The 20,976-nt window shown below is 41.5% G+C and overlaps 1 protein-coding gene across 1 annotated transcript; it reads left to right on the top strand.

The window, feature by feature from the left end:
• Positions 1-1,536: 1,536 nt before the first annotated feature.
• On the top strand, positions 1,537-19,918 carry ALKBH3 (alkB, alkylation repair homolog 3 (E. coli); the record flags this gene model as incomplete). The annotated part of the gene is made up of 8 exons (XM_009702370.1): positions 1,537-1,649; positions 2,890-2,924; positions 3,885-3,932; positions 5,494-5,597; positions 6,787-6,875; positions 10,064-10,273; positions 19,009-19,107; positions 19,639-19,918. Coding segments are annotated over 8 exons (791 nt in total), but the record flags the coding sequence as incomplete, so codon positions are not given.
• Between the last annotated feature and the right edge of the window lie 1,058 nt (positions 19,919-20,976).

Genomic DNA, 20,976 nt, shown 5'->3' with positions numbered 1-20,976 from the left:
AGCCCCCTCCCCGGCTCATCCCCCCGCAGCGACAGCCGCCTCGCCCGCGGTGTGCCGACCCCTGGAGGGAAAGGCGGGGGCTGCCTCGGCCTTGCCTTAGGCACGGTGTGGAAAAAACCGCTGGCCTAGGCCTGGCGGGGGCCGAGGCGGGAGATGGTCGGCAAAGCTTTAAAAGCCTCTGGGGGCACGGTTGGGGGGTTGTATCGCTTGCTTCGCTGGGTGGTTTGTACGTGGGAGTTGGGTCTCCAAACGCCCCTGCAGTGACTGTGGAACTGTTCGGACGCCTCTCCTGGCTGCTCTTGCTGGCCGCGCTGCGTGAGACGGAGCGTGAGGCCTTGAGCGGTGGGCCGGTTTTTCTAGGGAACTGAAATTCAGGTGTTCAAACCCCGTTTTTCAGTAAAATTTTGCTGTGTGTCTCAGCTACGTTGTGGGAATTTTGGATGCCGAGCGCAGGGTCGGCTGCATACGTGTGTAGGTGTGTTTGTAACGCACGCGCTTAAGTAAGCGTTCTCTTCCCATCTTTGGGCAAGTTGAATGAGACAAATAGAATTTGGTGGAGCTGACTTCTGTAATAACCGTTAGTCGCTTTTTATTTGTAAAACTTATTATGTGTCTTCCTTTATCTTTTCACAGTGGAAACGTTGCAAAATAAAGAGTGCTAATTGAAAGGGCTGGAGTTCACGTCCCTGGTTTGTATCAGACGTTTAAACGGAGGAGCGCAGAGGCAGGAGAGCCCTGTGTGGGTTTCCAGCCGTGCGAGAAGGACTGGTTTGTTTTGTGAACGTGGTCAAACCACCATGTTCCACTTGCCTGATTGCAGTTCCCAGTAAAGCTCCCATTTCTCTGCAGGCTGAGCGTCCTAGGCAAGCTGATTTTCTTTTTTTACTCCTGGAAAAACTTAGCCAACTGTTTTGACCTGTGCATGTAGCTTAGTAAGTTTTCTGTCACAAGTGTGTTTCATTCCACCTATTCCTGAGGGCATTTGTAAAAATTATTTTTCCCCTCTTTTGAATTAGGCGGAGTGAAGACTTTGACTTTGTTTCAGGCCCATTTTTAAGGCTGTTTGCAGGTGTGAATAAAACACACAAAGTGATGTGCCTGAGTTGCTCTTTTGTACTTTCTCCCTAGTTTCAAAATCTTGTTTTAATAAAAGTGTTTTTCTCAGAGAGATGTCTTTTTGTTTCCTGAAAGAAATGGCAGAGGGAAGCAGTTTAGCTGTTTGGGAAGATTTCTGCTGGCATGTGATAGGTGTTTGTGGTCGAATGGAAAGGTTCTAGATGTCATCCTTTCTGAGAAAAAGATGTTTTCATTTTTGTTTGTCTATGAATAACAAATATATATAAAAAAATTCCAGTTTCTGTGCGATTTTAACTCTTATGTAATGTAGGTTTGGCTGTTCCTTGGAGTCTCTGCCAAGCAGAGGAGAATACTGCAAATAATCATTCCCTAAAATCTTCCAAACTGTATTTTTTGTATGGTGAAATTCTTTTTTATGTGATCCTTTTTCGGGTTTTGTTTTTTTAATCTTTGCTTTAGCACCTAAGGCACCTGTGGCCGGCAGCCTTGCCCCTGCAAGCGCCAGACCAGCATGGATGAGGAAAGATCAGCCTCACGCTCAAAAGCAATTTGTCTTTGAAAAGCCATCAGAGGTAAAAATTTCATGGTAACTAGCAGAATCTCATCTTTTATTACACTTCAACTGATAAAAGTTGTCAGACTTTGAGATTATAGTCTCATGTTTAGAAACAAATTAAAAACTCGGCTGAGCTGAACTTTGGGCTTTAACCAAGCAGAGTTTGCAACTGTCTTGCATATATGGCAAACAGAAAGTTACGGCCCCTCTGTTTAGCCTCAGACCTTGAGTGTTCGTTATGTACCTCTCCACACCTACTTTTTTTTCAAAGAGCCAAAAGAATATGTTCTCCTGAATACTCAGAATGACGCGATGTCCTAAGCATGATTTGAGCTCTGGGTTTTTTTCCCCTCAGTTGGGATATCTGTCTGTCTTGTTACAGGGGAAGAGCATGGGATTTGTTTTGTAGACTTTGCTTTATGTCCCGTCAGCAGATGAAGGATATTGTGCTCTCTGCAGTGGGAGGGTGGTTTCTTTCTTGGGGGGAAAAAAAAAAAATTGTGAACACTTCTTTCTAAGCCAGAAGTGTTTGAAGGGCTCCCTTCTTGGCTTGGAAGGATTGGAGGTGGTCTGGGAAGATTCTCTTTTCTCCATGGCAGAGCCCGGGTCTCTATACAGTACTACATTTTGACCCTCTTACTTGCTCAACTCGGTACCTCCTTGCATCTCGGCACTCCACTGAGCTCAGAGAAGAGAAGCCTAAGTCCCTGAGACAACCAGAATGTTAATCCAGGCTGGATTAAACTGCTGTGTTTGGGTTTTGTTTTAACAAAACCCAGCTATCTCAGGCTGTGCAGACAATTTTAAAGTGTCGGCTCCTGCTATGTCTGGTCTGGCTTGTGTTTTGCTCATTGTCTGGGACCTGGGATTTCTTCATGCCTCCTATAGTTGCTCTAGATTTTTACTTCCGAATGTAAGGATAAGCATTGTTTTGGTTGCAGTTGATAAATAGCAAGTCTTGTAATAATCCAAATAATTTAGAAAAGAATGTCCTTTAGGGGGCAGTTGATTGTTAAAAACCGCCTGCAGCGGTAGCTGCCTTTGAGAGTTTCTGGGGCACGGAGAGCACGAGTGGGTTGTTACTGCTTACCAATTGTCCAGAGGTACGTTTATCTCACCGACGTATCGCTATAGACTCAATTGCCATATAGAGATGGCAATTGCCATATAGAGATGGCAATTAGTTCTGTTTGACTAGAGCATGCCAGGTACTTAAATGTTTAATATTCACCATCAATTGTCATCTTATGTTTCAGGTGGAGCGCAAAGTTCCTGAGACAGCTGTGATCGAGTGAGTGTGCTGCTGACTTAACTGTCCTTCGTGCTGTTTTTCTGTCTTGTTGGTCAGTGGGGATCTGCTGAAAAAGAGTTCCTTGTCCACTTAGGACTGCCGTGCCTTTGGAAAAAATTTCGGTAGAAAATGTGGACTTTCAGCCCTTTTATCCTGAGCTGAATTTATAATCAGGAGAGTCCAAGTCTGTGTTAACTGATTTTTATAGCTTTGGTGTAGCTGAATAAGCCAAATAATTGGACATTCTGCATCAACAGAACTGCAAATGTGTCTCCTTTGGTTAGCAATGCGCATGTTCTTAGAAGAGTCCCTGTGTAAACTATGCTGGAAATCACGTACTGTTATCCCAGAATATAGCTGGTATGGCAACTCAAGCAGCACTTCCTTCGGAGGCTGGGAAAAGTAGCTGCTAGGAAGCATCGCAGTGAAACTAGATATTCGTAGATCACTTACCCTTTGTGCTGAAATGGGAATCTGCTCAGAGTAACTGGCACCAAGTGTGACAAGGTGTGGTGGTGTATGGTGAAGTTACTGATTTTGAAAATTAAATTCGCTTCAGTGTGGTTATCTTGGTAGAATTTTCTCACTCGGTGTGCCTCTAAATGCAAACATAGTGGTCAGGGTGCAGTTTCGTATGGTTGTCTCCTTTAGATTTGCCGTCACATCCCTCGAGTACTTACCTCTGGAGCCCTAAAGCTGTGTATTGAGCCTTTGGAGAAAAGAGAGCAGGAGGTGGGAAGTACCCACAAACTCATTTGCTTCTGCAGCACCCTTTGCTGCCTTACTCTGACATCTGACTATCTCCAGAACATTACTACTTCCCTTTTTAATTTCCTTTTATTTTTTTAAAGAAAACTTCCCCTAGTCCAGGTTTACGGCAATTCTAGTCCGTGCTGCTCAGCGTAAGATAATTTTTTGTTGTTTGTCCATCTGATGGCTCTTTCCTTTCTACATCCTCAGCAAGCCCGGTGTGTATGAGCTCAGCAAAGTCCCAACTGGCGTGTCTAGGTAAGTGGATGAAACTTGTTATTTGCTGTTGCAGAATGACGCGGTGATACTCAGCTTTCTGAAGTCTCATCTCTGTATACAGAGCGTTTTGGCTCTAGCAGGTGCACGTTGCCATTCCTGCGTGTCTTCTCTTTAGAGTACTTCTGGAAATAATTTGAGTATCAGGTAGCAGAGACTTACGCGGTTCGGAGCAGCACTGAAGAGAAGAAAGATAAACCTCTTAACATCTCGTGCGTACTGCAGCTAGCGTTTTTGTCTGGTATAAAGAGAATGGGTTGTGTCCATTTGTTTGGCGATCCAGACTAAGTTGCTGCTTGAAATTTGGATCAGCATTCCTGTGTTAGCAAGTGCACGATGTCTCTGTTGTACAGTTAAGAGCTACCAAAAACTTTTAGCTGTAAATTGGACTTGTTTTAAATTAATCTAATAAAAGCATTTAATTTTAGGCAGATTTGGTAACTTTAGGGTTGTCCCTTTTGCTTACATGCCATGCCTTAATCATTTCAGCTTTAGGACACTTCAAAACAAAACCTGCTTGTTGTATGATTCCTGCTAACTAAAATGCATTTTGTTTTACCTTGTTGACTTAGCTGCAATATCAGTATTAATCCTTTTCATCTGAATTCAATAGATTTTATTAATAGTGGAAAAAATGCCAAGGACATAGTAACTTTTTGTGCATTTATTTCAAAGCTTTCATCTTGGTTTCTTCTAAAGCTGCAAATAAATTTTTATACCAATTTGAAAAGTAAAAGCTTTGACCAGCTGGAAAGAGAGAGGATACACAGCCAGCGGGATTATTCTGTCATTTTCTGGAGTTTGTTTTCATAATATGTTGCTGGAATAGATACATTCCTGGAAAGTTAATAATCAGATTTTTTTTTTTACAATATATTCTTATTGTGATGTCTGTGGAGCGTTGAATACTTGTGAGAGTAAAGTCCTGTGAACAGCATTCCTACTCTGTAGCCCACCGCAGTGGCTGGAATTTTTGAATGCTGCTGTTAGCACAATCAAAATATAAAATGTACATATGAAGATGTAAAAATAGGAGAGGTTAAATACTCTTGTGCTTGGAAAAGAGAGGATAGGATGGTGACAGTGGTAAAGGGCTATCAAATTCTGAGTGGCATGGAGATGGTGAATAAAGAGCAGTAATTTCCTTCCGTTGATTGTAGTCCCATAATCAGGCTATCTGATTTATCAGATGTGAATAACAAGTAGAAGGATGCCATTTTTCACACAGTGATTGTGGGCTCATAGTATATTGGTGGTGTCATATGGTTTTAAAGGTTTTAAAAAGCAATTAGACGTGTTTGGTGAGGGGAAGGCTCATCAGGAGCTCCTGCTGCCTTCTGTTCTTTCCTTCACGCCTGCTTTTGGCTGCGGTCAGAAATCGGGTACTGGCCTTTGACTTTTGGTCTGATGCATTGCTGCAATTGTCTGATGCATTGCTGCAATTGTTGGCTCCTTTGGGAATCCTGGAAATTAGAATATTTTATCAAAGCATATATAGAAGTATATATTCCTTCCATCTTTTCTTTATCCTTTTCTTCCTTAGGATTCATTTGATTCCAGGCTTTATTGACTCAGAACAAGCAGACTGGATGTTTGAACAGCTCCTCCAAGACATACCCTGGGGTCAGCGAACTCACATCAGACAGGGTAAGGAGGGTGTAGACCAACTTTTCAGATCATTCCCAGGTCATTTCCATACCAAAATCCATGCATTGTTTATCATTGTTTTTCATTTTAGATATTACTACTCCTTCACATTTCCTTCCAGGTTTTCCATGCATATCTGAAGAGTACTGCTGCTTATGTTTCAATTGCCAATCAAATAAGATCTTTCCAAATTAAAATCACCTGTCTTAAAAATCTTTGAATTTTACTGCCTCCTCCGTCATCTCCGGTTCTTTTTCCCACTCTTTTTTTAGGTTAAGTCTCTGCTCCACCCCTTCATACTGTCTCCCAGTCATGCTGCAAAAACTCTGTTCTTTGAGGTTTCTGTCACCGGGGATATTTTTTGCCTCTCTCACTAAAAATCTCAGCAGAGCATATTTCTTTTCCCTTGTCTTTGCTTATTGGTTCCAGTATGCAGAAAGTGACGAGAGTGCTATTCTGGATTTGTTCACTAAGGGGCAGCTGCTCTAGCTAAATTTCTCTTTCAGTCAGGAACGGATGTACGATAATGTATCGGAGTAGTCGCTGGACAGGGCTGGAAAATATCTTGCAACATCTGCGTTTATTGGCTTGCAATAAAAGTACCATATAATGGAGACTGTTACCTGTCAAGCATGAGAAATAACTGCCAAGATAGTCTTTTCAGAAGTTGAAAGTACTTTTAACTTGATGTTTGTGTTACACCGCAGAGCACACACATATTTGACAGAAGATTACTTGTCCAGCCTTGCTACGTTCTGCTTCTGTAATGTCCCATTGATGCTGCGGTCCTTTCCACTTCATCCTTTCCAGTGGATCCATCTTGCAACTTATGCCAGAACCAGGAGAATATAAAACAAACCAGAATTAGAAATAAAATTTCAGTTTCATTTTGCTCTCTTTAAGTTGTCCAATCCCTGCCCTATCTGGCGTAGGGATGAGAAAATTGATGTGGTTCCCTGATTTTGGCAAGTTAATTCCTCTTGCAGGGACAGGCCTGCTTTTGAATAATCTCATTCCTTCCCTTGAGTTCATTATGTAAAGCTGAGGATTTTAAGGGGCTGCTTTTTAACTTGAGGTGAGTGGACAGCCCCTTTCTGATCAAGTCTCTTGGCAGAATTGCATCATCTTTCCATTTTCAAACTCTTTGATAAGGCAACTGAGAACGTCTTCCTGATTTTCTTTTTTTTAGAAGTCTCTTTTGAGGAACCGAGGCTTACCTCCTGGTATGGGGAACTTCCTTACACGTACTCCAGGATAACAATGCAGCCAAACCCAAATGTACGTATATGGTTACAGTTTTCTTTTATTATCATCTACAGAGAAATCCTTTGCTGAGCTCGAGAGACAAAAATTCCCTCTCTCCTCTGTTTTTATCTAGAGTATCTATCAGCATTTCATTTGTGATCAGCAACAGATTCTAGTGGAATGTGAACAACTTGATAAAACAAATGTTATGAGTGGATTGACCGAGAGGAGCGTGATTTAGTTGCTAAACATTGGCAAAAAGAAATTACCACTCTGGAGGTTACAGTTTTGCTTTGGGGTCACTGTAGCTTTGGACCAAACTCTTGAGTTGTTCTGTGTGACTTACCCTATGCATCTTTATTTGGGAGACTGTAGTGTACACAGTCATACGGAGTTTTTTGTTGCAAAGATACAGTAATATCAATTACTGAAATAGTTACAAACACTTCAATTCTCATTTAAGCAATATTGAATCTAGGCATATTGTTGATTCCAGTGCGAATGCTATGAAATTCACACACACAACATGCCTGCTCAGCGACTCCAGATTGTGTGATGTAATTTCCCACGCTATTTTGGAAGAGTTAAAAACCTCCCGAGTGACTCGTTGACGTTTTGTTCATGTTCGCTCCCTCTCTCTGTCTTCCAGCCTGTTATCCCATCAGCCTGGCTCTTGGCATTGCTGTGTTAGAAATTCCCGTGGCAGTAGGCTGCAGTGTTCTGAACCATAAATTAAGGGTGACTGTGAAGGCTGGGTAGCGTGAGAGAGAAGTGTCCCAAGCCCCAGAACTGCTGCCGAGGGGAGGTACCTCCTACACTTGGGAAAAGCGTAAAGGTGTTACTTAACAGGATGAGTTGCGAAGGTTTTGTCGTCTCAAAAATACCATAGTTCCAAAATTCCATAACCTATGGGATTTGTGGTGGAAAAATAGGCTGCTTTTTTTTTTTTTTTTTTTTGTACTCATTTGTGGAATATTATTTTAAATGGACTTTTCCGGAAGCTGAATGGCTTTAGGGGTTGGAACCGCCCCCACAAAATCATTCTGCTGTACACTGATGATTTAAATCCAGTTCAGAATTGCCTGTTGTGGAAGCCATTGCTGCTCAGAGGTTAGACAGAGCTTAGAAGCAGAGTAGAGCTTAATTCTAGGTTCAGAGTTAACACTCATTGGGCCACTAGCTTGTTATTCTCATCCAAGAGGTACAAGGCCTAAATCAGTCACGCATGCTGATCCTGTCTTTTATCCCTGAATAATAATAATTTTTTTTTTTGAGAAAGAAAGAAACTCCAGCAGAAAATGAGGTGTGCTGGTGAACTTGCATAGCTGGGAGCCAGCCCTGCCACTGGCTGGCAACTGCCCGTATGCAGATATTTGGGTAGAAGGCACCCGCAGATTCTGACATTTCACTCAGCTTTGTAGGTGGGAGTTCCTGCAGCCTTGAAGAAGCAGTGGATGGTGTAAAGAGCACAATCCTTACCTGTAGAATAGGGTTTACATCACAAAAACATCCCGAGTAAAATGTAATCTAGTGCACAGCTTGGCCAAAACCAATTACCTGCCATGAATACTTGATCTGTAGGAGTAATTAGCTTAGTGCCCCCTCTTTTTTTGTTTGGTAAGACTGGGTGTGATTGCAGCACTGCTAGGTATAATCCAGGGCTCATGCCTAAATGAATTTTGGTATTAGAAAATGTTTCTTTGTAAGCAGTGATGTAGTTGGTGATGCAGTAATATTTCAACAAAATTACTTCCACTGCTGCAGGTTTGTAGTGCGGCTTCTGCTGAATTGTAAAATTCACCATATGGTAACATTTTTAGTATTTAATACTTTTGTGATAGGAATTGGAAGGAATCTAGTCCTAGCTGGTCACTGAAAAGTGCTTTCAGTAATTCTTGTTGGACTCTTTTGTCATTGCATTGTACGTCCTGCACATACTGCACGTTCAGGCAGCCCAATCACAAGCTATAGCTTTTTTTTTGGGTGGTATTACCGGTTTCCCTACGTGTCGCATAGCTGCAGGCTATGTTTATGTATAATTAATTATTCACATGATGCTTAGTCATTGAGGGGTGACTTAGCTAGAAATACCCCTAACAGAGAAAGATGATATGTTGAAGCACCTGCAGTGTAGCCAAAAACCCCTTTAAACATGGGTAAGTATGGAAAGAAGGTGGTGCAGACTCGATTATTAGAGGTGGATACTAGGAAATAATTCCTTCTGTCTGTTCCTTTTCCTGCCAGTGATGCACTGGGAGATTGGAATCAGTTCTTTATCCTCTCTTGATCTCTGTTTCTGCTTATATAATGGGCAAAAATTCTGGCCTCCATTGCTTTGGCTTTTTTTTTTTTTTTAATATACTTCTGTAGTACTTAAAAGCACTCTGACAGATGAAAGTCATGAGGTAAGTTTATAACATTAAATAATGATTCACTGGACTGAGTTGTACTGGAATGTGCAGAGCTGCCATGGGCTATGGGCTCAGCAAGATGTTAGCAAAGGGAAGGACGAAATTCAAGGCCTGCGACACTCACTGGTTTTGCAAACTACTGAAAAGTGACAATGTCAAAGTCAAAACCCCGAGAGGTGATGAGTTGGGCTCAACAAGCTGTACTAACAGAGCCGGGGGGATGGAGGGCCACGCTGTGACAGCGTTAGGCCAACCGTCGTCTCTTGGTTCTGTGCCAACGGCTGCAGGCAATTGAGAACGTGTCATTTAGTCACGGAATGCAACTTTCCGGATGCGCTCTGCCCACCAGCGATGGCCAAGTAACTCGGATGTTATCAGAGCCCTGCGTTAAACTCCTCTAGCTTGGCCAGGAGGTTAAAAAAAGAGAGATGCATGGGAGAAGTTCCACACTTTTTGTCGTAGTTAAGAACTCCCAGTGTTTGTCCGTGGTCGGTTCAAGCAGTTTTTACTCTGCTTTCTCACCTTTCAGTTAATTGGGGTTTAGTATGAAAGGCAGACTGGCTTCAGAGTTTTAAGAGATGAGTTAGTATTGGGTGATAGGTAACATATGCGTATTTTGCAGAAAGCCCATTTCTCAGCTTTACTAAAAACATAATCAGAATTGTTCAGAGGCATTTGTTTGATTTCAAGCTTATTGTGGTTACAGGGCAGTGTATTTTGTTTCTTAGCAGTTTTCCCCTTGTGTCTTACGTTATCTGCTGCTGACCTGCCTTTATTGTGTTTACCCTACTCCTGCTGTCCTGATTACAGTGGCATCCTCTGCTGAGCACGCTGAAGGAGCGCATTGAAGAGTTCACTGGCTATACCTTCAACTCCCTTCTCTGCAACCTCTACCGAAATGAGAAGGATAGCGTAGACTGGCACAGTGACGATGAACCATCACTGGGAAAAAATCCCGTCATCGCCTCGCTCAGCTTGGGTGCTACCCGGACCTTTGAGATGAGGAAGAAACCCTCCCCTGTGAGTGTTCATATCACATTGAGAGAGTCCTGGAGTTACTAATATGTTTAGTATTTTCCCCCTGTTTAGAGAACTTAATTACTAAAAGCGTTTAATAGTAGTTAATGAAAGCACAACTCGTAAAGTTCTGTGTAATAAGCTTAGGGATCTAGAAATCTGTCGCATGGAACCGGACATCTTGAGGATGGGAATGGGACCACTCTCATAATGTACAGCAGTGAAATTGCAGCCTGGGCACTCTTCTGCCCGAAAAAGGGCCTTTCCTGTGATTTAAAATTAAATCGGTGACGGTGGAAGGGGACTTTCACTGTGTAAATGAACCAGAGTTGGTACTATTTTCTAACACTCAGGCCAATGTTGTGTAATGCATAGTGTATGTGGGATGAAGAGTAGCTCTGACTGCTCTTGTAAGTAAAAATCCTCTTAACAGTGTTTGCATTTTGACTTGTGTATGTTCAGATTGAGGGACAGTGAACAGAGGGAAGGAGCTCATTTCTTTTCCATAAAATGCCAAACCGTCGCATCGTACTTCACAGACTAAACAGAGATCTTTATGTTGATGAGGAGGCATGTGTGGCACATCCTTTCAGGAATTAGTTGGTGATTCAGTAGTGAATACTCTTTCTAGATGAAATGCTGTGCTTGGAAATGCTGTGTTTACAAGCCAGCTTAAAACTTAGATTTTGCAATTCGTATTTATCCAAGTGAAAGGAATCGCACATTCCTTGTTGAGAATACAGGCCTCATTTTAGGGTATCCTGCTTCAGATGTCTTTTCTGCATGTCCTTGAGAGCTTTGGGAAGAAGTTTGCTGTCTCCTTACATTGCTGTTTATTCTGAAAAAGTAACGCAGAAAGCAAACGTGGTGTTTATCAGCCTGTTAGAAAACTGTATGCTGACGTACTGAAGTCTGCCCATCAAGAGTCATAGAATCATCATGGAATCGTAGAATGGTTTGGGTTGGAAGGGACCTTAAAGACCACCTTGTTCCAACCTCCCTGCCATGGGCAGGGACACCTTCCACCAGACCAGGTTGCTCAAAGCCCCATCCAACCTGGCCTTGGGTCACCTAGTCGTGAACAGCAAAGGTCAGAACTTGAACCAGAAAAGAAATAATTAATTTATATTTTTCACCAGTTCTCTAATTTGTAAATTCTGTGTTGTCTGAAGTGAATTTAATCCTGGTCCCTGAGGATGAGATCACCTAACCAGTGCATTAGTGGCCATCAGTGGGCATAGCATGAGTAAGTGTCTCTGATGCTGTGATGAAAAAAATGTCAGCTCAAAGTTCATTCCTCTGGGAAACTGTCAGTGGTGCTTGGATTCATTTCCAGAAGTGCACGTGTTCCCCTTCGATGGATCGGAATCAAAGCCACTTAGATTTCAGTATAAACTTTGCAGTTTCCATCTTAAAAATCAAACCCAGTTTTTGAGCAAGATGTCTTTTTGTTCTGTTTTCTATTTTCTGAAAAGACACCCACTATGAGCAAAGGGGGAAATTCAGTCTGTGCCATTTGTAACTGGCTGCCACCTTTGATCTGTACTGCACGATTTCTTCCCTTTTCTTCCCAAGACGGATGATTTTCTATAGACGTATCCCTCAAGCTCTCCTCATTTTTTTTTTTCCTTTGGTGCCTCTGACCCGCTTTGTCTGACTAGCTGCGTCTTGCTGCCTATGAAGCGTACTCCTTTGGCAAGCGTGACATACCTGTTTCTAAGGTGTGATCCCCATGTACAGAGTGATCTTTGAATAAGTTGCTATTAGCTGCATCCTGTGCTTAAGGGAACTCGTCCTTAATAATTATATAGCACAAATTACGTATTCTTTTCACATTCCCAAAGCCTGCAATTTGCTGAGAGCATCCTATGACACGAGATGCTTTGCCAAGTGGGAGTTACAAGAGGCTCCGATGGAAATTACAACCTTTCAGGCTGTACTACCAAAGAAGTAATTTTCATACTCTATTGTAATGTAGCATTCTCTCTTTCATTAAGAGAAAGTTAAAGTTGATTGTAGATACTTGAAGTTTGATTGTTACTTTGTTCAAAGGCAAGTTACCGGAAGAGGAGTCTAGTCTAGGGAAAAGGGATTCAAATTAACAGTCATCGCATCTCCCTGGTTTGTAATCTGCCAGTATCAGTACATCGGGATTTCCAGAGTTAGTCTTCGTTGAGGAGGAAAAGGGAAAGTAAATCCTTTTCCTCCCCAAATTAAACCTCTTTGAGGGCCAACATTCTAGTATTTCAGATTCTAGAGTTTCAGAGGCCTTCATTTCCCTCTGTTCTTGTAAGTGCTTTTAAGTATTTGGAGATGAAGGATGGGAGGATGTAATGAAAATACAAAAAGAACCTAAAGCAGTTGCCTGTGTGTGATCAGGGACTGGGTACAAAACAGTATGTGCCCCAAGTCAGGTAACATCTGGTAGGGCTATTGGAGAATACTAGGTCAGAGCCTTCAGAGACTTCAGTTCATGTTAGTATCGGTGCAAATACTTTGTATATTATATCTTGCAATGTGGATGAACTTATTGGAGAATAAAATCTTATTTCTCTAACTGCAAAGAAAACCAGTAATGTTGGTGGGTTGGTTTTTTGGGGCATGTTCGTGTGAATTTTGACACTTGTCTGGTAGGAATTTGGTGCCATTTATGTAGGCTGCTCTGAAACTTTCACAAAAAGAAATCTTTTTATCCTTTCTCTGCATTTTTCCTTGGCAAAAAAGGAGGGGGAAAAAAAAAGTTAATTAGGTGCAAGTGGTGGTTTTTTTCCTGAAAATTGTTCTGAGGTGAGAGGAAGGAAAGATTCAGACCTCTGTTTTTCTTTTTGGTGAGTACTGTACCAGGTGAGTAAGTGTTCATCATATAATAGATGGTAAAGTAGTGTAGAGACACGCATAGCCCGTTTGAATGCATCAACAAGCATCCCTTGTGGATAAGTAGAAATAATTCTTACTCAGATTTCAGCCCAGTGTGTGTTTTTAAAAAAAAAAGTTACAGATGCATTTCAGGAGTAAATTCCCCACTGGAATTAAGGAGACTTCTCATGGAAATTCACACAGTGCCAGAAACCATTTTACTTTACCCACTGGAGTTTTTCTTTTTAAGCATTCTTTCTTCTAAATATTGCCTTTTCTGTTTATTTGGACCAGTTGTGTGGTTGTAGCTGATACTTTGCCTTTGCTTTAAATGGTTTCTAGGGGTTTTTGGCTGCCTACTTGGTAGTTCAAAGTCTATGATGAAGTGATCGGGTTTCTTTTCTACTTCTAGTTCCAGTAAATTACTTCAACTTTTTCTTGCCTCCTTGTTCCCCTCATCGTTGTAGCTCCTGCCTGCAGTGAGACAAAGAGACAAATGCTTTGTTTTAGAGCTGTGATTCATACACAGTTCACACGCAACCTATTGGTTTAGTCAACAAGTCCTCTCGTGCTTGCTCATAGCCTAACTGTCACCACTGCAGCACCGTGACCTCCTCCTGTTCTCCACACAGCCGCAAGCCCTAGTCCTGCTTGTGGGTGACTTAATCATCCTGCTCTAGAGGAATTGATTTCACTGTGTTGGATGGGTCTTTCTGATACAGTCACTACTATTTTTACTACCTTACTGCTCAACTCGGTGAGACAATGCCTGGTTATCTGATGAGGTCTTTCTGGAAGCTGAGTGTGGAACGTTAGTTCAAGGGTGAAGGGTGACATTGAACGTTCCACTAAGCTCCCACGTCCTACCAGGAGGTGCTCTGTGGCAGAGGTGTGGGCGCCGTAAGGACCGGTTGGGTGTAGTTGTCCAGCCAACTGCCGTGTGAACTGTGGAAGGAGTTAGAAAGCCACCTGTCGGGTTGCTCTTCTTCTTCTTCCATCCGTAACGAAGGAAACTGATGGATGCCGGGGAAGGGAGGGAGCTTCACGCATGTGTTAGATAGTAGCAGGGTGTTTGTGGTGTTCTCAGAGCCAGCCTGCAGGTGGGTCTGTCCTTCCAACGAAACACTAAAACACAGTCCTTTTCTTCTGTCCTTGAATTGCTGTTCTAGTGGAAGTTAAGCATCTCCTGGTACTTTTGAAAACAGCCGAGCGATAACCCTTTGTGTCCCAACAGGCCTAATTTAAGACAAACGTGGGAATATATGGAGCACAGTAGAAAACAGAGGCTTGGGTCAGGATGAGGAGGACTGAACTTTTAGATTGGCATGAAGAGGACTTGCAGGCAGCAGTGGCTGCAGAGGAGGAGGTGTTGTCCACCAGGGCTGGCAGGACGTGAGCAGCTATAGATGAGCAGAGAGGAAGATATGAGTGCTTTAGAGCTACCTCGCTTGCAGGCTGCTGGGTCAGCTGCAGAAGGACCGAGGAAGTTTAAAGATAGTCCTATGTAGGCGGGCAAGTGGATTACGTGAAGAAAGGGCAGTATAACTGATACTCATTCTTACTGAATCTGTAAAGAAGAGAGCTGCAGTGAGCATTTTGTCAGAGATGGTGAGAATAAGCAGGTAAAAATGTAGAAGTATTGATAGATGAGACCGCTTTGTTGTGGAGGAGGGCGTTTCCACAGCTGGTGGTAGAGGAGTAAACTGGAAAAGAAGGGTACAAGCAAGATGGAAGGCTGATAATATCAGATGAGAAGTTTTGTAAGGATAATTCTCTTGGTAATAGGTAAATGGGTAAAGCAGAAGACAGGAAGCCGGCATTCTCTATGAAGGCTGCTGACTTTAGCCTTTGAAAATAATGTTGCATCATTTGCATGTATAACTGCATTATTATTTATGCATTCTTCTACACGATGTTTCCATTTGCTTTTCCTTACAATAGAACATGCTTCTACACTATCCAGAAACCGTTTCCTACTATTATCTCAATAAACTTGCCTGAGACTTAAGAAACAAACTTAGGTGATTTATATAGGTTTATACTAGATCTTTTCTCTTTCTTACCTTTTTGATTTTGATACCATTTTAAGGAAAAAAAACCTCAATGGAGTCCAGGAATACTAACAGATTTTATAGTCGCAGCTTCCCATCAACTCATGCTGAGCTTTCCTCACTTATTAACTGTGGTTACTTGAATTAAGGGTAAAAAAGAAAAAGTTTTAGCCAGTGTACTCAGACAGTGTAAAGCTTGTATCGTATTAAACATGCAACTCAAGATTATGAAAATTCTAATCTACTATGAGGTGGAACAGTTGCTTTACTAGACCTGTTCTTGGAAGCAGCTGGTTTTGTAATACATACAGAGAGTTACGATGTGACCATGTTAAGAGTTACCTGATGTCTTTCTTTCCATGTTTGTTAGCAGTATTTTAGAAAAGTCTTTTCCTCCTTACATGTCAAGAATAAATTTCCTTCATAAACATCTTGACCTCTGAAACGACTGTGTTTTCTGTATATCTAACGTCAGCTCTAGAGATTAAAGTTCTGAAATGAGGTTTGGTGGACAGTGTTAGTAACAATATGTAAGACGGTAAAAACTTTATGTCTAACTTTGCCAGCTCTGCAAAACCAGTTGACATCAAAAATGTCTTTTTTGAAGTAAAACTAAGCTCAGAGATGTCCCATTTAAAACAGAAGGTAACTGCTGCTTTTACATACCACTTTTCTAAGCCAAAAGGATGTTTTCTCCTAAATCATTTATCTTAGAACTCCTCTTTAATCAAGATGAGCAAGAGATAAAAATAAATCCACTGTTGTCCATCCACAAAGTGAAATGATGTAATCCTGTGAAATAGGCAACAGCCATGCAATGGTATTTCTCTGCTTTTCATCAGCAGTCATGTTTATAATACCTATTTTTGGAATTTTTTTTCCTTATTTCCTCTGAAGTTTAAGAGAATGTTTTTGGCATTACGCCTTTTAATAGAGCAAGATAAATGGCTAATAATTCTAGAAGCTTAAAAATATGTTTTGCGTTGTCCTTGCAAAGAATACGTATTACAGGTGATTCTGAGTACCTTCAGCGCTCCCTCATCCCAGAGGTTTAGTGAACTTAATTAATCACTGGCACAGCCTTTGGGCCCTTAGGTATCCCCAAGAAATGCACAAATCCCGAATTGCAAGCCAGCGCTGCCAGTTGCAGCGACAGTATTGAATAGCCTTATTCTGTCACGCTGCTGCTTCTAGGCCCAGACATGAACAGAAAGTAGCAATGGTGCAAATAAATAAGTCAATTACGTCAAGTGATGCTTTTTATTATTGGGAATTGATTTGATCCCAACCAAGCTCTTTGGCATTTTGGAGGATTTGCAGTCTTCTTTCTGTCTGCGTCTGTTTTATACACACACACTCTCCTAGTTGTTCTTCTGAAAATTGAACTTTGTTTCAATTTTCAATTTCAGTTCTCCCAGTTGTTGATACTTTACCTCATTATTTTGAGCTTTTCAGCAAGCCATGAACTTTAAAAGACACAAACCTGCATCAGGTTGGGCCCCTGCACAATTAAGCTTCAAGGAAGTTAGTTAAGGTTTTTGGAAAGGTGAGGTTTTGTGAAAGCATTAAAATCGGTTGGATGAGAGCTGTTGGGTCTTTTTAAAGGCTCTCAAAAGACTACATCTGCCTTTTTATAACCTGTTAATGTTTTCTTCTAATTGTTGGGTCTGTGCAGAGCCCTGTTAGTTTTCCTGAATAACTCAGCATACAGCTGAAGCCTCAAGATCACGTAAGGTTTGTTTCTGTTTTAGAAATGTGGGACTTCTGTCAGTGCAAGGTAACTATACCCGCACCTCCAGCTGGGTTAAATCTTACTGTGATAATGCCATTTTCCCAGTCTCAGTTGTCCTGTATTATTTCCAGCTTCTTTGCGATCTGCTTCTGTTACAAGTGACCGAAGTTGTGACCTCTCATCTCTTTTTTTTTTTTTTTTTTTATCTCCCCCTCCAAATTACAGTTTCATTTTACATGACAATTGTGACAAATGCCACTCTGGTAGTAACAGGTTTTGTTGAGTCTGGAGTAATTGCCGCCTTCAGTTGGATCTGAAATAATGGAGCATTGCTTCCTCCTAAATAGTCAGAAGTTGTGATTTAAGGAGTCCCCCAACCATTATAAGAAACTGGAAGAGAAGATCCTGCCTAATTAATTAAAAAATAAAAAATCTGAGGCATTTGTTCAGCAACTAAGATGTATGGTCCCTTACGGGAACACCGTCATGCTTTAGAAGCTGAGACCTGGGCTAATTATTTCTTTTTTAAACTCATCTCTTTGTAATAATTGTGCATTTCTGGCTTCTCTTTCAAGAACAAATAACTGATTTGGTGATCTCTTTGGAAAAAAGCCAGTATCTCTTCTATTAGAGGCAGTAGTACTGTAACAAATACACATTCAGGCTATATGCAGTATACTCAGAACAAGGTTAACCTTATACTTGTACGATGTAGAGACCAAGAACCTGTCATACTCTTTTTTTTTTTTTTTTTTTTTTCCAGTGGAGGATATTTATTATCCACTTTACGCTTTCAAGCTATCTATGGCTTTCTGTAACTTAAAAATAAAAGACCTCTTGAGTCCCTTCCCTTTCAACCCTAATTAAACTATTTCTCTAACTCTCCCTCTCTGTAACATAATCCTTGTATTTTGCAGGTGATTTCCTATCTGAAACTTCCCTGAATTCCTCATTTCAGAGAGTTGCTCTCCACTCTTCCTAGACAGCTTGCAAAGTTGGCAACAGAGATCTATAAAAGGCAAAATGTATACTGCCATTCTGTATTTGGGGGACATCCCGGTTCTCCTATTCACATTTCAATATTAATGAAATAATCAAAGTGCCAACAATAAGTAGGCAAGATGTTAAATGGAAGTTGTTTGAGGTTTGCAGCAATTTTTTTCTGCAGCTGTTGAAGGCTAAAGTCAGACAATATTAAAGGAGTGCATAGAGCATTATAATACCCACCCATATGGCGTTCTAGAAGATAGTTCATGTCACGGATAGTGTGATTTCATGAGGAGGTTACTGTCGTGATTGACAAAGAGAACTGTGTTGGCGTAATAGACTTCCCTGAACAATTTGACTTAGCAGTGTATTAGTCCAATTTAAAATTGGAAGAGAGAGTGCAAAGCAAGAGAGAGTTGCTATTCCCACTGATGTGGCATGTGTGAGACCGGTACCACCGTGTTACAATGTCCGGTCATTGTATTTGTGCTTTAAAAAAAGTTGTGCGTAATCTGAAGGCTTAACAAAAGTTTGCAAATTATTTGTCTTCTAGGTGAGCAGTCTGTTTTGCTTAGTGATGATGAAGTTTAAGACAGCTTGTTTTACAAGGTGCTATAGGAAAAGGAGATTTTTGGGGGATAGGAAAAGTTCTTCATCTAGCAGATAATGCTATACCAACAGGTCATGTCCAAAACAAGACAAATTCAGAATAGAAGGAAGATGTGTGTTTTTGAGGAAGTGGTTAACCATTGGAATCAGAGTGACTATTGCAGAACGTCTCCACGCAGAACTGTTAATTTCAAGAGTGGATGTTTCCAAAAGGTTCGCAGCCTCGCTCCAGAATTTTGCACTAGATGTAGGACCTTGTTGTTGGGCTTTACCTGTGTTGTACGGGCAGTGAGATGCGATGGCTTCTTTCATCCTTAAAATGCTCGGCTCCTGAACTCTTTATGAAATATGGTAACAGAGGGGTTTAGTGAGACTTGTTGATCTTGCAAGAGCTTCCTTTCCTCCTCTCCCCTCACAGCTCTTTAGACTCTGCTGTAGAGGACTAGTTTTCTACCAAATGCACATGCCTGCTTCTTCATTACATGTCTAATGTTTCTTTTTAGGAAGAGAATGGAGACTATACTTTTGTAGAAAGACTAAGAATCCCACTTGATCATGGGACTCTGCTGCTGATGGAAGGAGCTACCCAGGAGGATTGGCAGGTAAGAACTCCTTGACACCGTGTGTGTGCTTTACTTGCAATGTGGTTTTCTAGATATGCACGAGGTGCTCCCATAAAGGCACGGGACACTCTGCTTCCAGTGGCACAATTGTTTCCCAGCACATTAATGTTGCTTTCTGCCTCAGAATTTCAAAGCACCCACAGAAACAATGGGGTTTCTTTCAGCTGCTAAGTGATGTAATAGGAATCGGCTCAGATGTTCTAGCATTAAAGTTTAGCCATGAAGGTTGCAGCCTGCAGCTGAAAGAACAAAGTCAATTTAGGAACTTGGAATATAAAAAAAGTCGCAACTTAATTTAACAAGAGTACAGTAATTTACAAAGACTTTTGTTTTCAGTGGCCCTGAGCAGTCAGAACATGATTTTTTTGCCTTACCTAAATGTTTAGAAATGTTAATAAAAAGCCATCACAGGAAATGGAAGTTTTCTTTTTACATTGTTTGATTGCCTGTATTTTGAATACACAACCTCATAATTTTGGTTTTGTTTTTTTCCCCTAATGCCACTTACAGCATCGAGTGCCTAAGGAATATCATTCTAGAGATGCACGGATAAACTTGACCTTTAGGATCATTTATCCAGAACCTGATGGAGTTTGGAAGTGAAGAGGCACTTTGGGCGTTGTTGGATATAAATCCATAGCAGATCGAGAGCCTCAGGTTGCTGCAGATTTAAAGGAAGCCTTACAGAAACAAGAGTTCTGTGAAATACCTGATGGGGAAAAGAATCAATATTATGAAGATCTTTGACAATCAGAAGCTGCCTGCGTTATGTGGACAGCGCTGTGTTGTTTTCAGAAATGATACGCTATTAGATGATACTAAATCACAGGCTTTAAGTTTGTGAAAAACCAGCGATCGCTCTTAAAAGAACACAACGCACGTGAAAGATCTGCGAGGTACCAACTGGAGCAGAAAGATTCAGTGAGCAGTTGTTTTTGCACCTTCTCTTGTCTCCCCTTTCCCCCCCGAGGAGCGATCTATGTTCTAAGTAATGACAAGACAGGATTCTTTTATGTAAAGCCAGCTGTACGTGTGCTGTGTGTACAGAAATGAGAAAGCCGCACTTCGTGATGATCTCAGAGTATTACTCATTTCAGCAAGGGGTAATGCATTGCTTTTCATTTGTAGGTTGCAGAGTCTTTTCCAATAAAGCAATGGCTTCATGACTTATAGAACTACTTGAATTACATTAGTTCCTAGCAGAACCGAGGGTGAAGGCTCCTGTCTGCTCTACAGTCTGTGCTCAGACTTGATCCTCACCATTTATCGATGCAGACAAGACAGACAAAGGCAGGCAACGGAGACACCTGAGCCACGAGCCCCGTCAGCCAGGTCGAAGCTGCCCATTGCTTGAGTACTAACAGTCCTCCATCCCTGCTGCCTTAAAACTGTTACCTCTGTGTCACAGGCAGGAAAATAGATACAAAGAGATGAAAAACATTACTTTCCAGATTTGCTAATAAATTCTTAGTTTCTTTGTTGTTTTTCTTTGTAGCGCAACTAAGTTTTGGCTTCCGGTGATTTCGGGTGGGACAGGAAATGTCAGCATCTCTCAAAATTAGGCATGTGCTACCAAATTTGATACCCAGAAGTAGTGGTCCACAGATTTGGACCTAAATTATTATAATCGCAATGCGAGTCAGTTGCAAAGCTAGACTAAGTAGAGTGTAGTAGCACCAGGTGCAGCACTCGCTCTGGTGCTGCTGCTTGTAGGTCGATGCATATTGCATTAGAGAACATTGCTTGGAGGGTTCTCTCTCGAACCTCTGCTGTTACAGAGAAGCAGTCAGCAGCTCAGCCCTGATTCTAGGTTGATTTGCTGGATTTCTTCAAGTTTGCCTGCCCCTA

This window comes from Cariama cristata, unplaced genomic scaffold (genome assembly GCF_000690535.1).
Source record: "Cariama cristata isolate BGI_N322 unplaced genomic scaffold, ASM69053v1 scaffold5836, whole genome shotgun sequence".
Taxonomy (NCBI): domain Eukaryota; kingdom Metazoa; phylum Chordata; class Aves; order Cariamiformes; family Cariamidae; genus Cariama; species Cariama cristata.
This window is presented reverse-complemented; position numbering and strand designations above follow the sequence as displayed.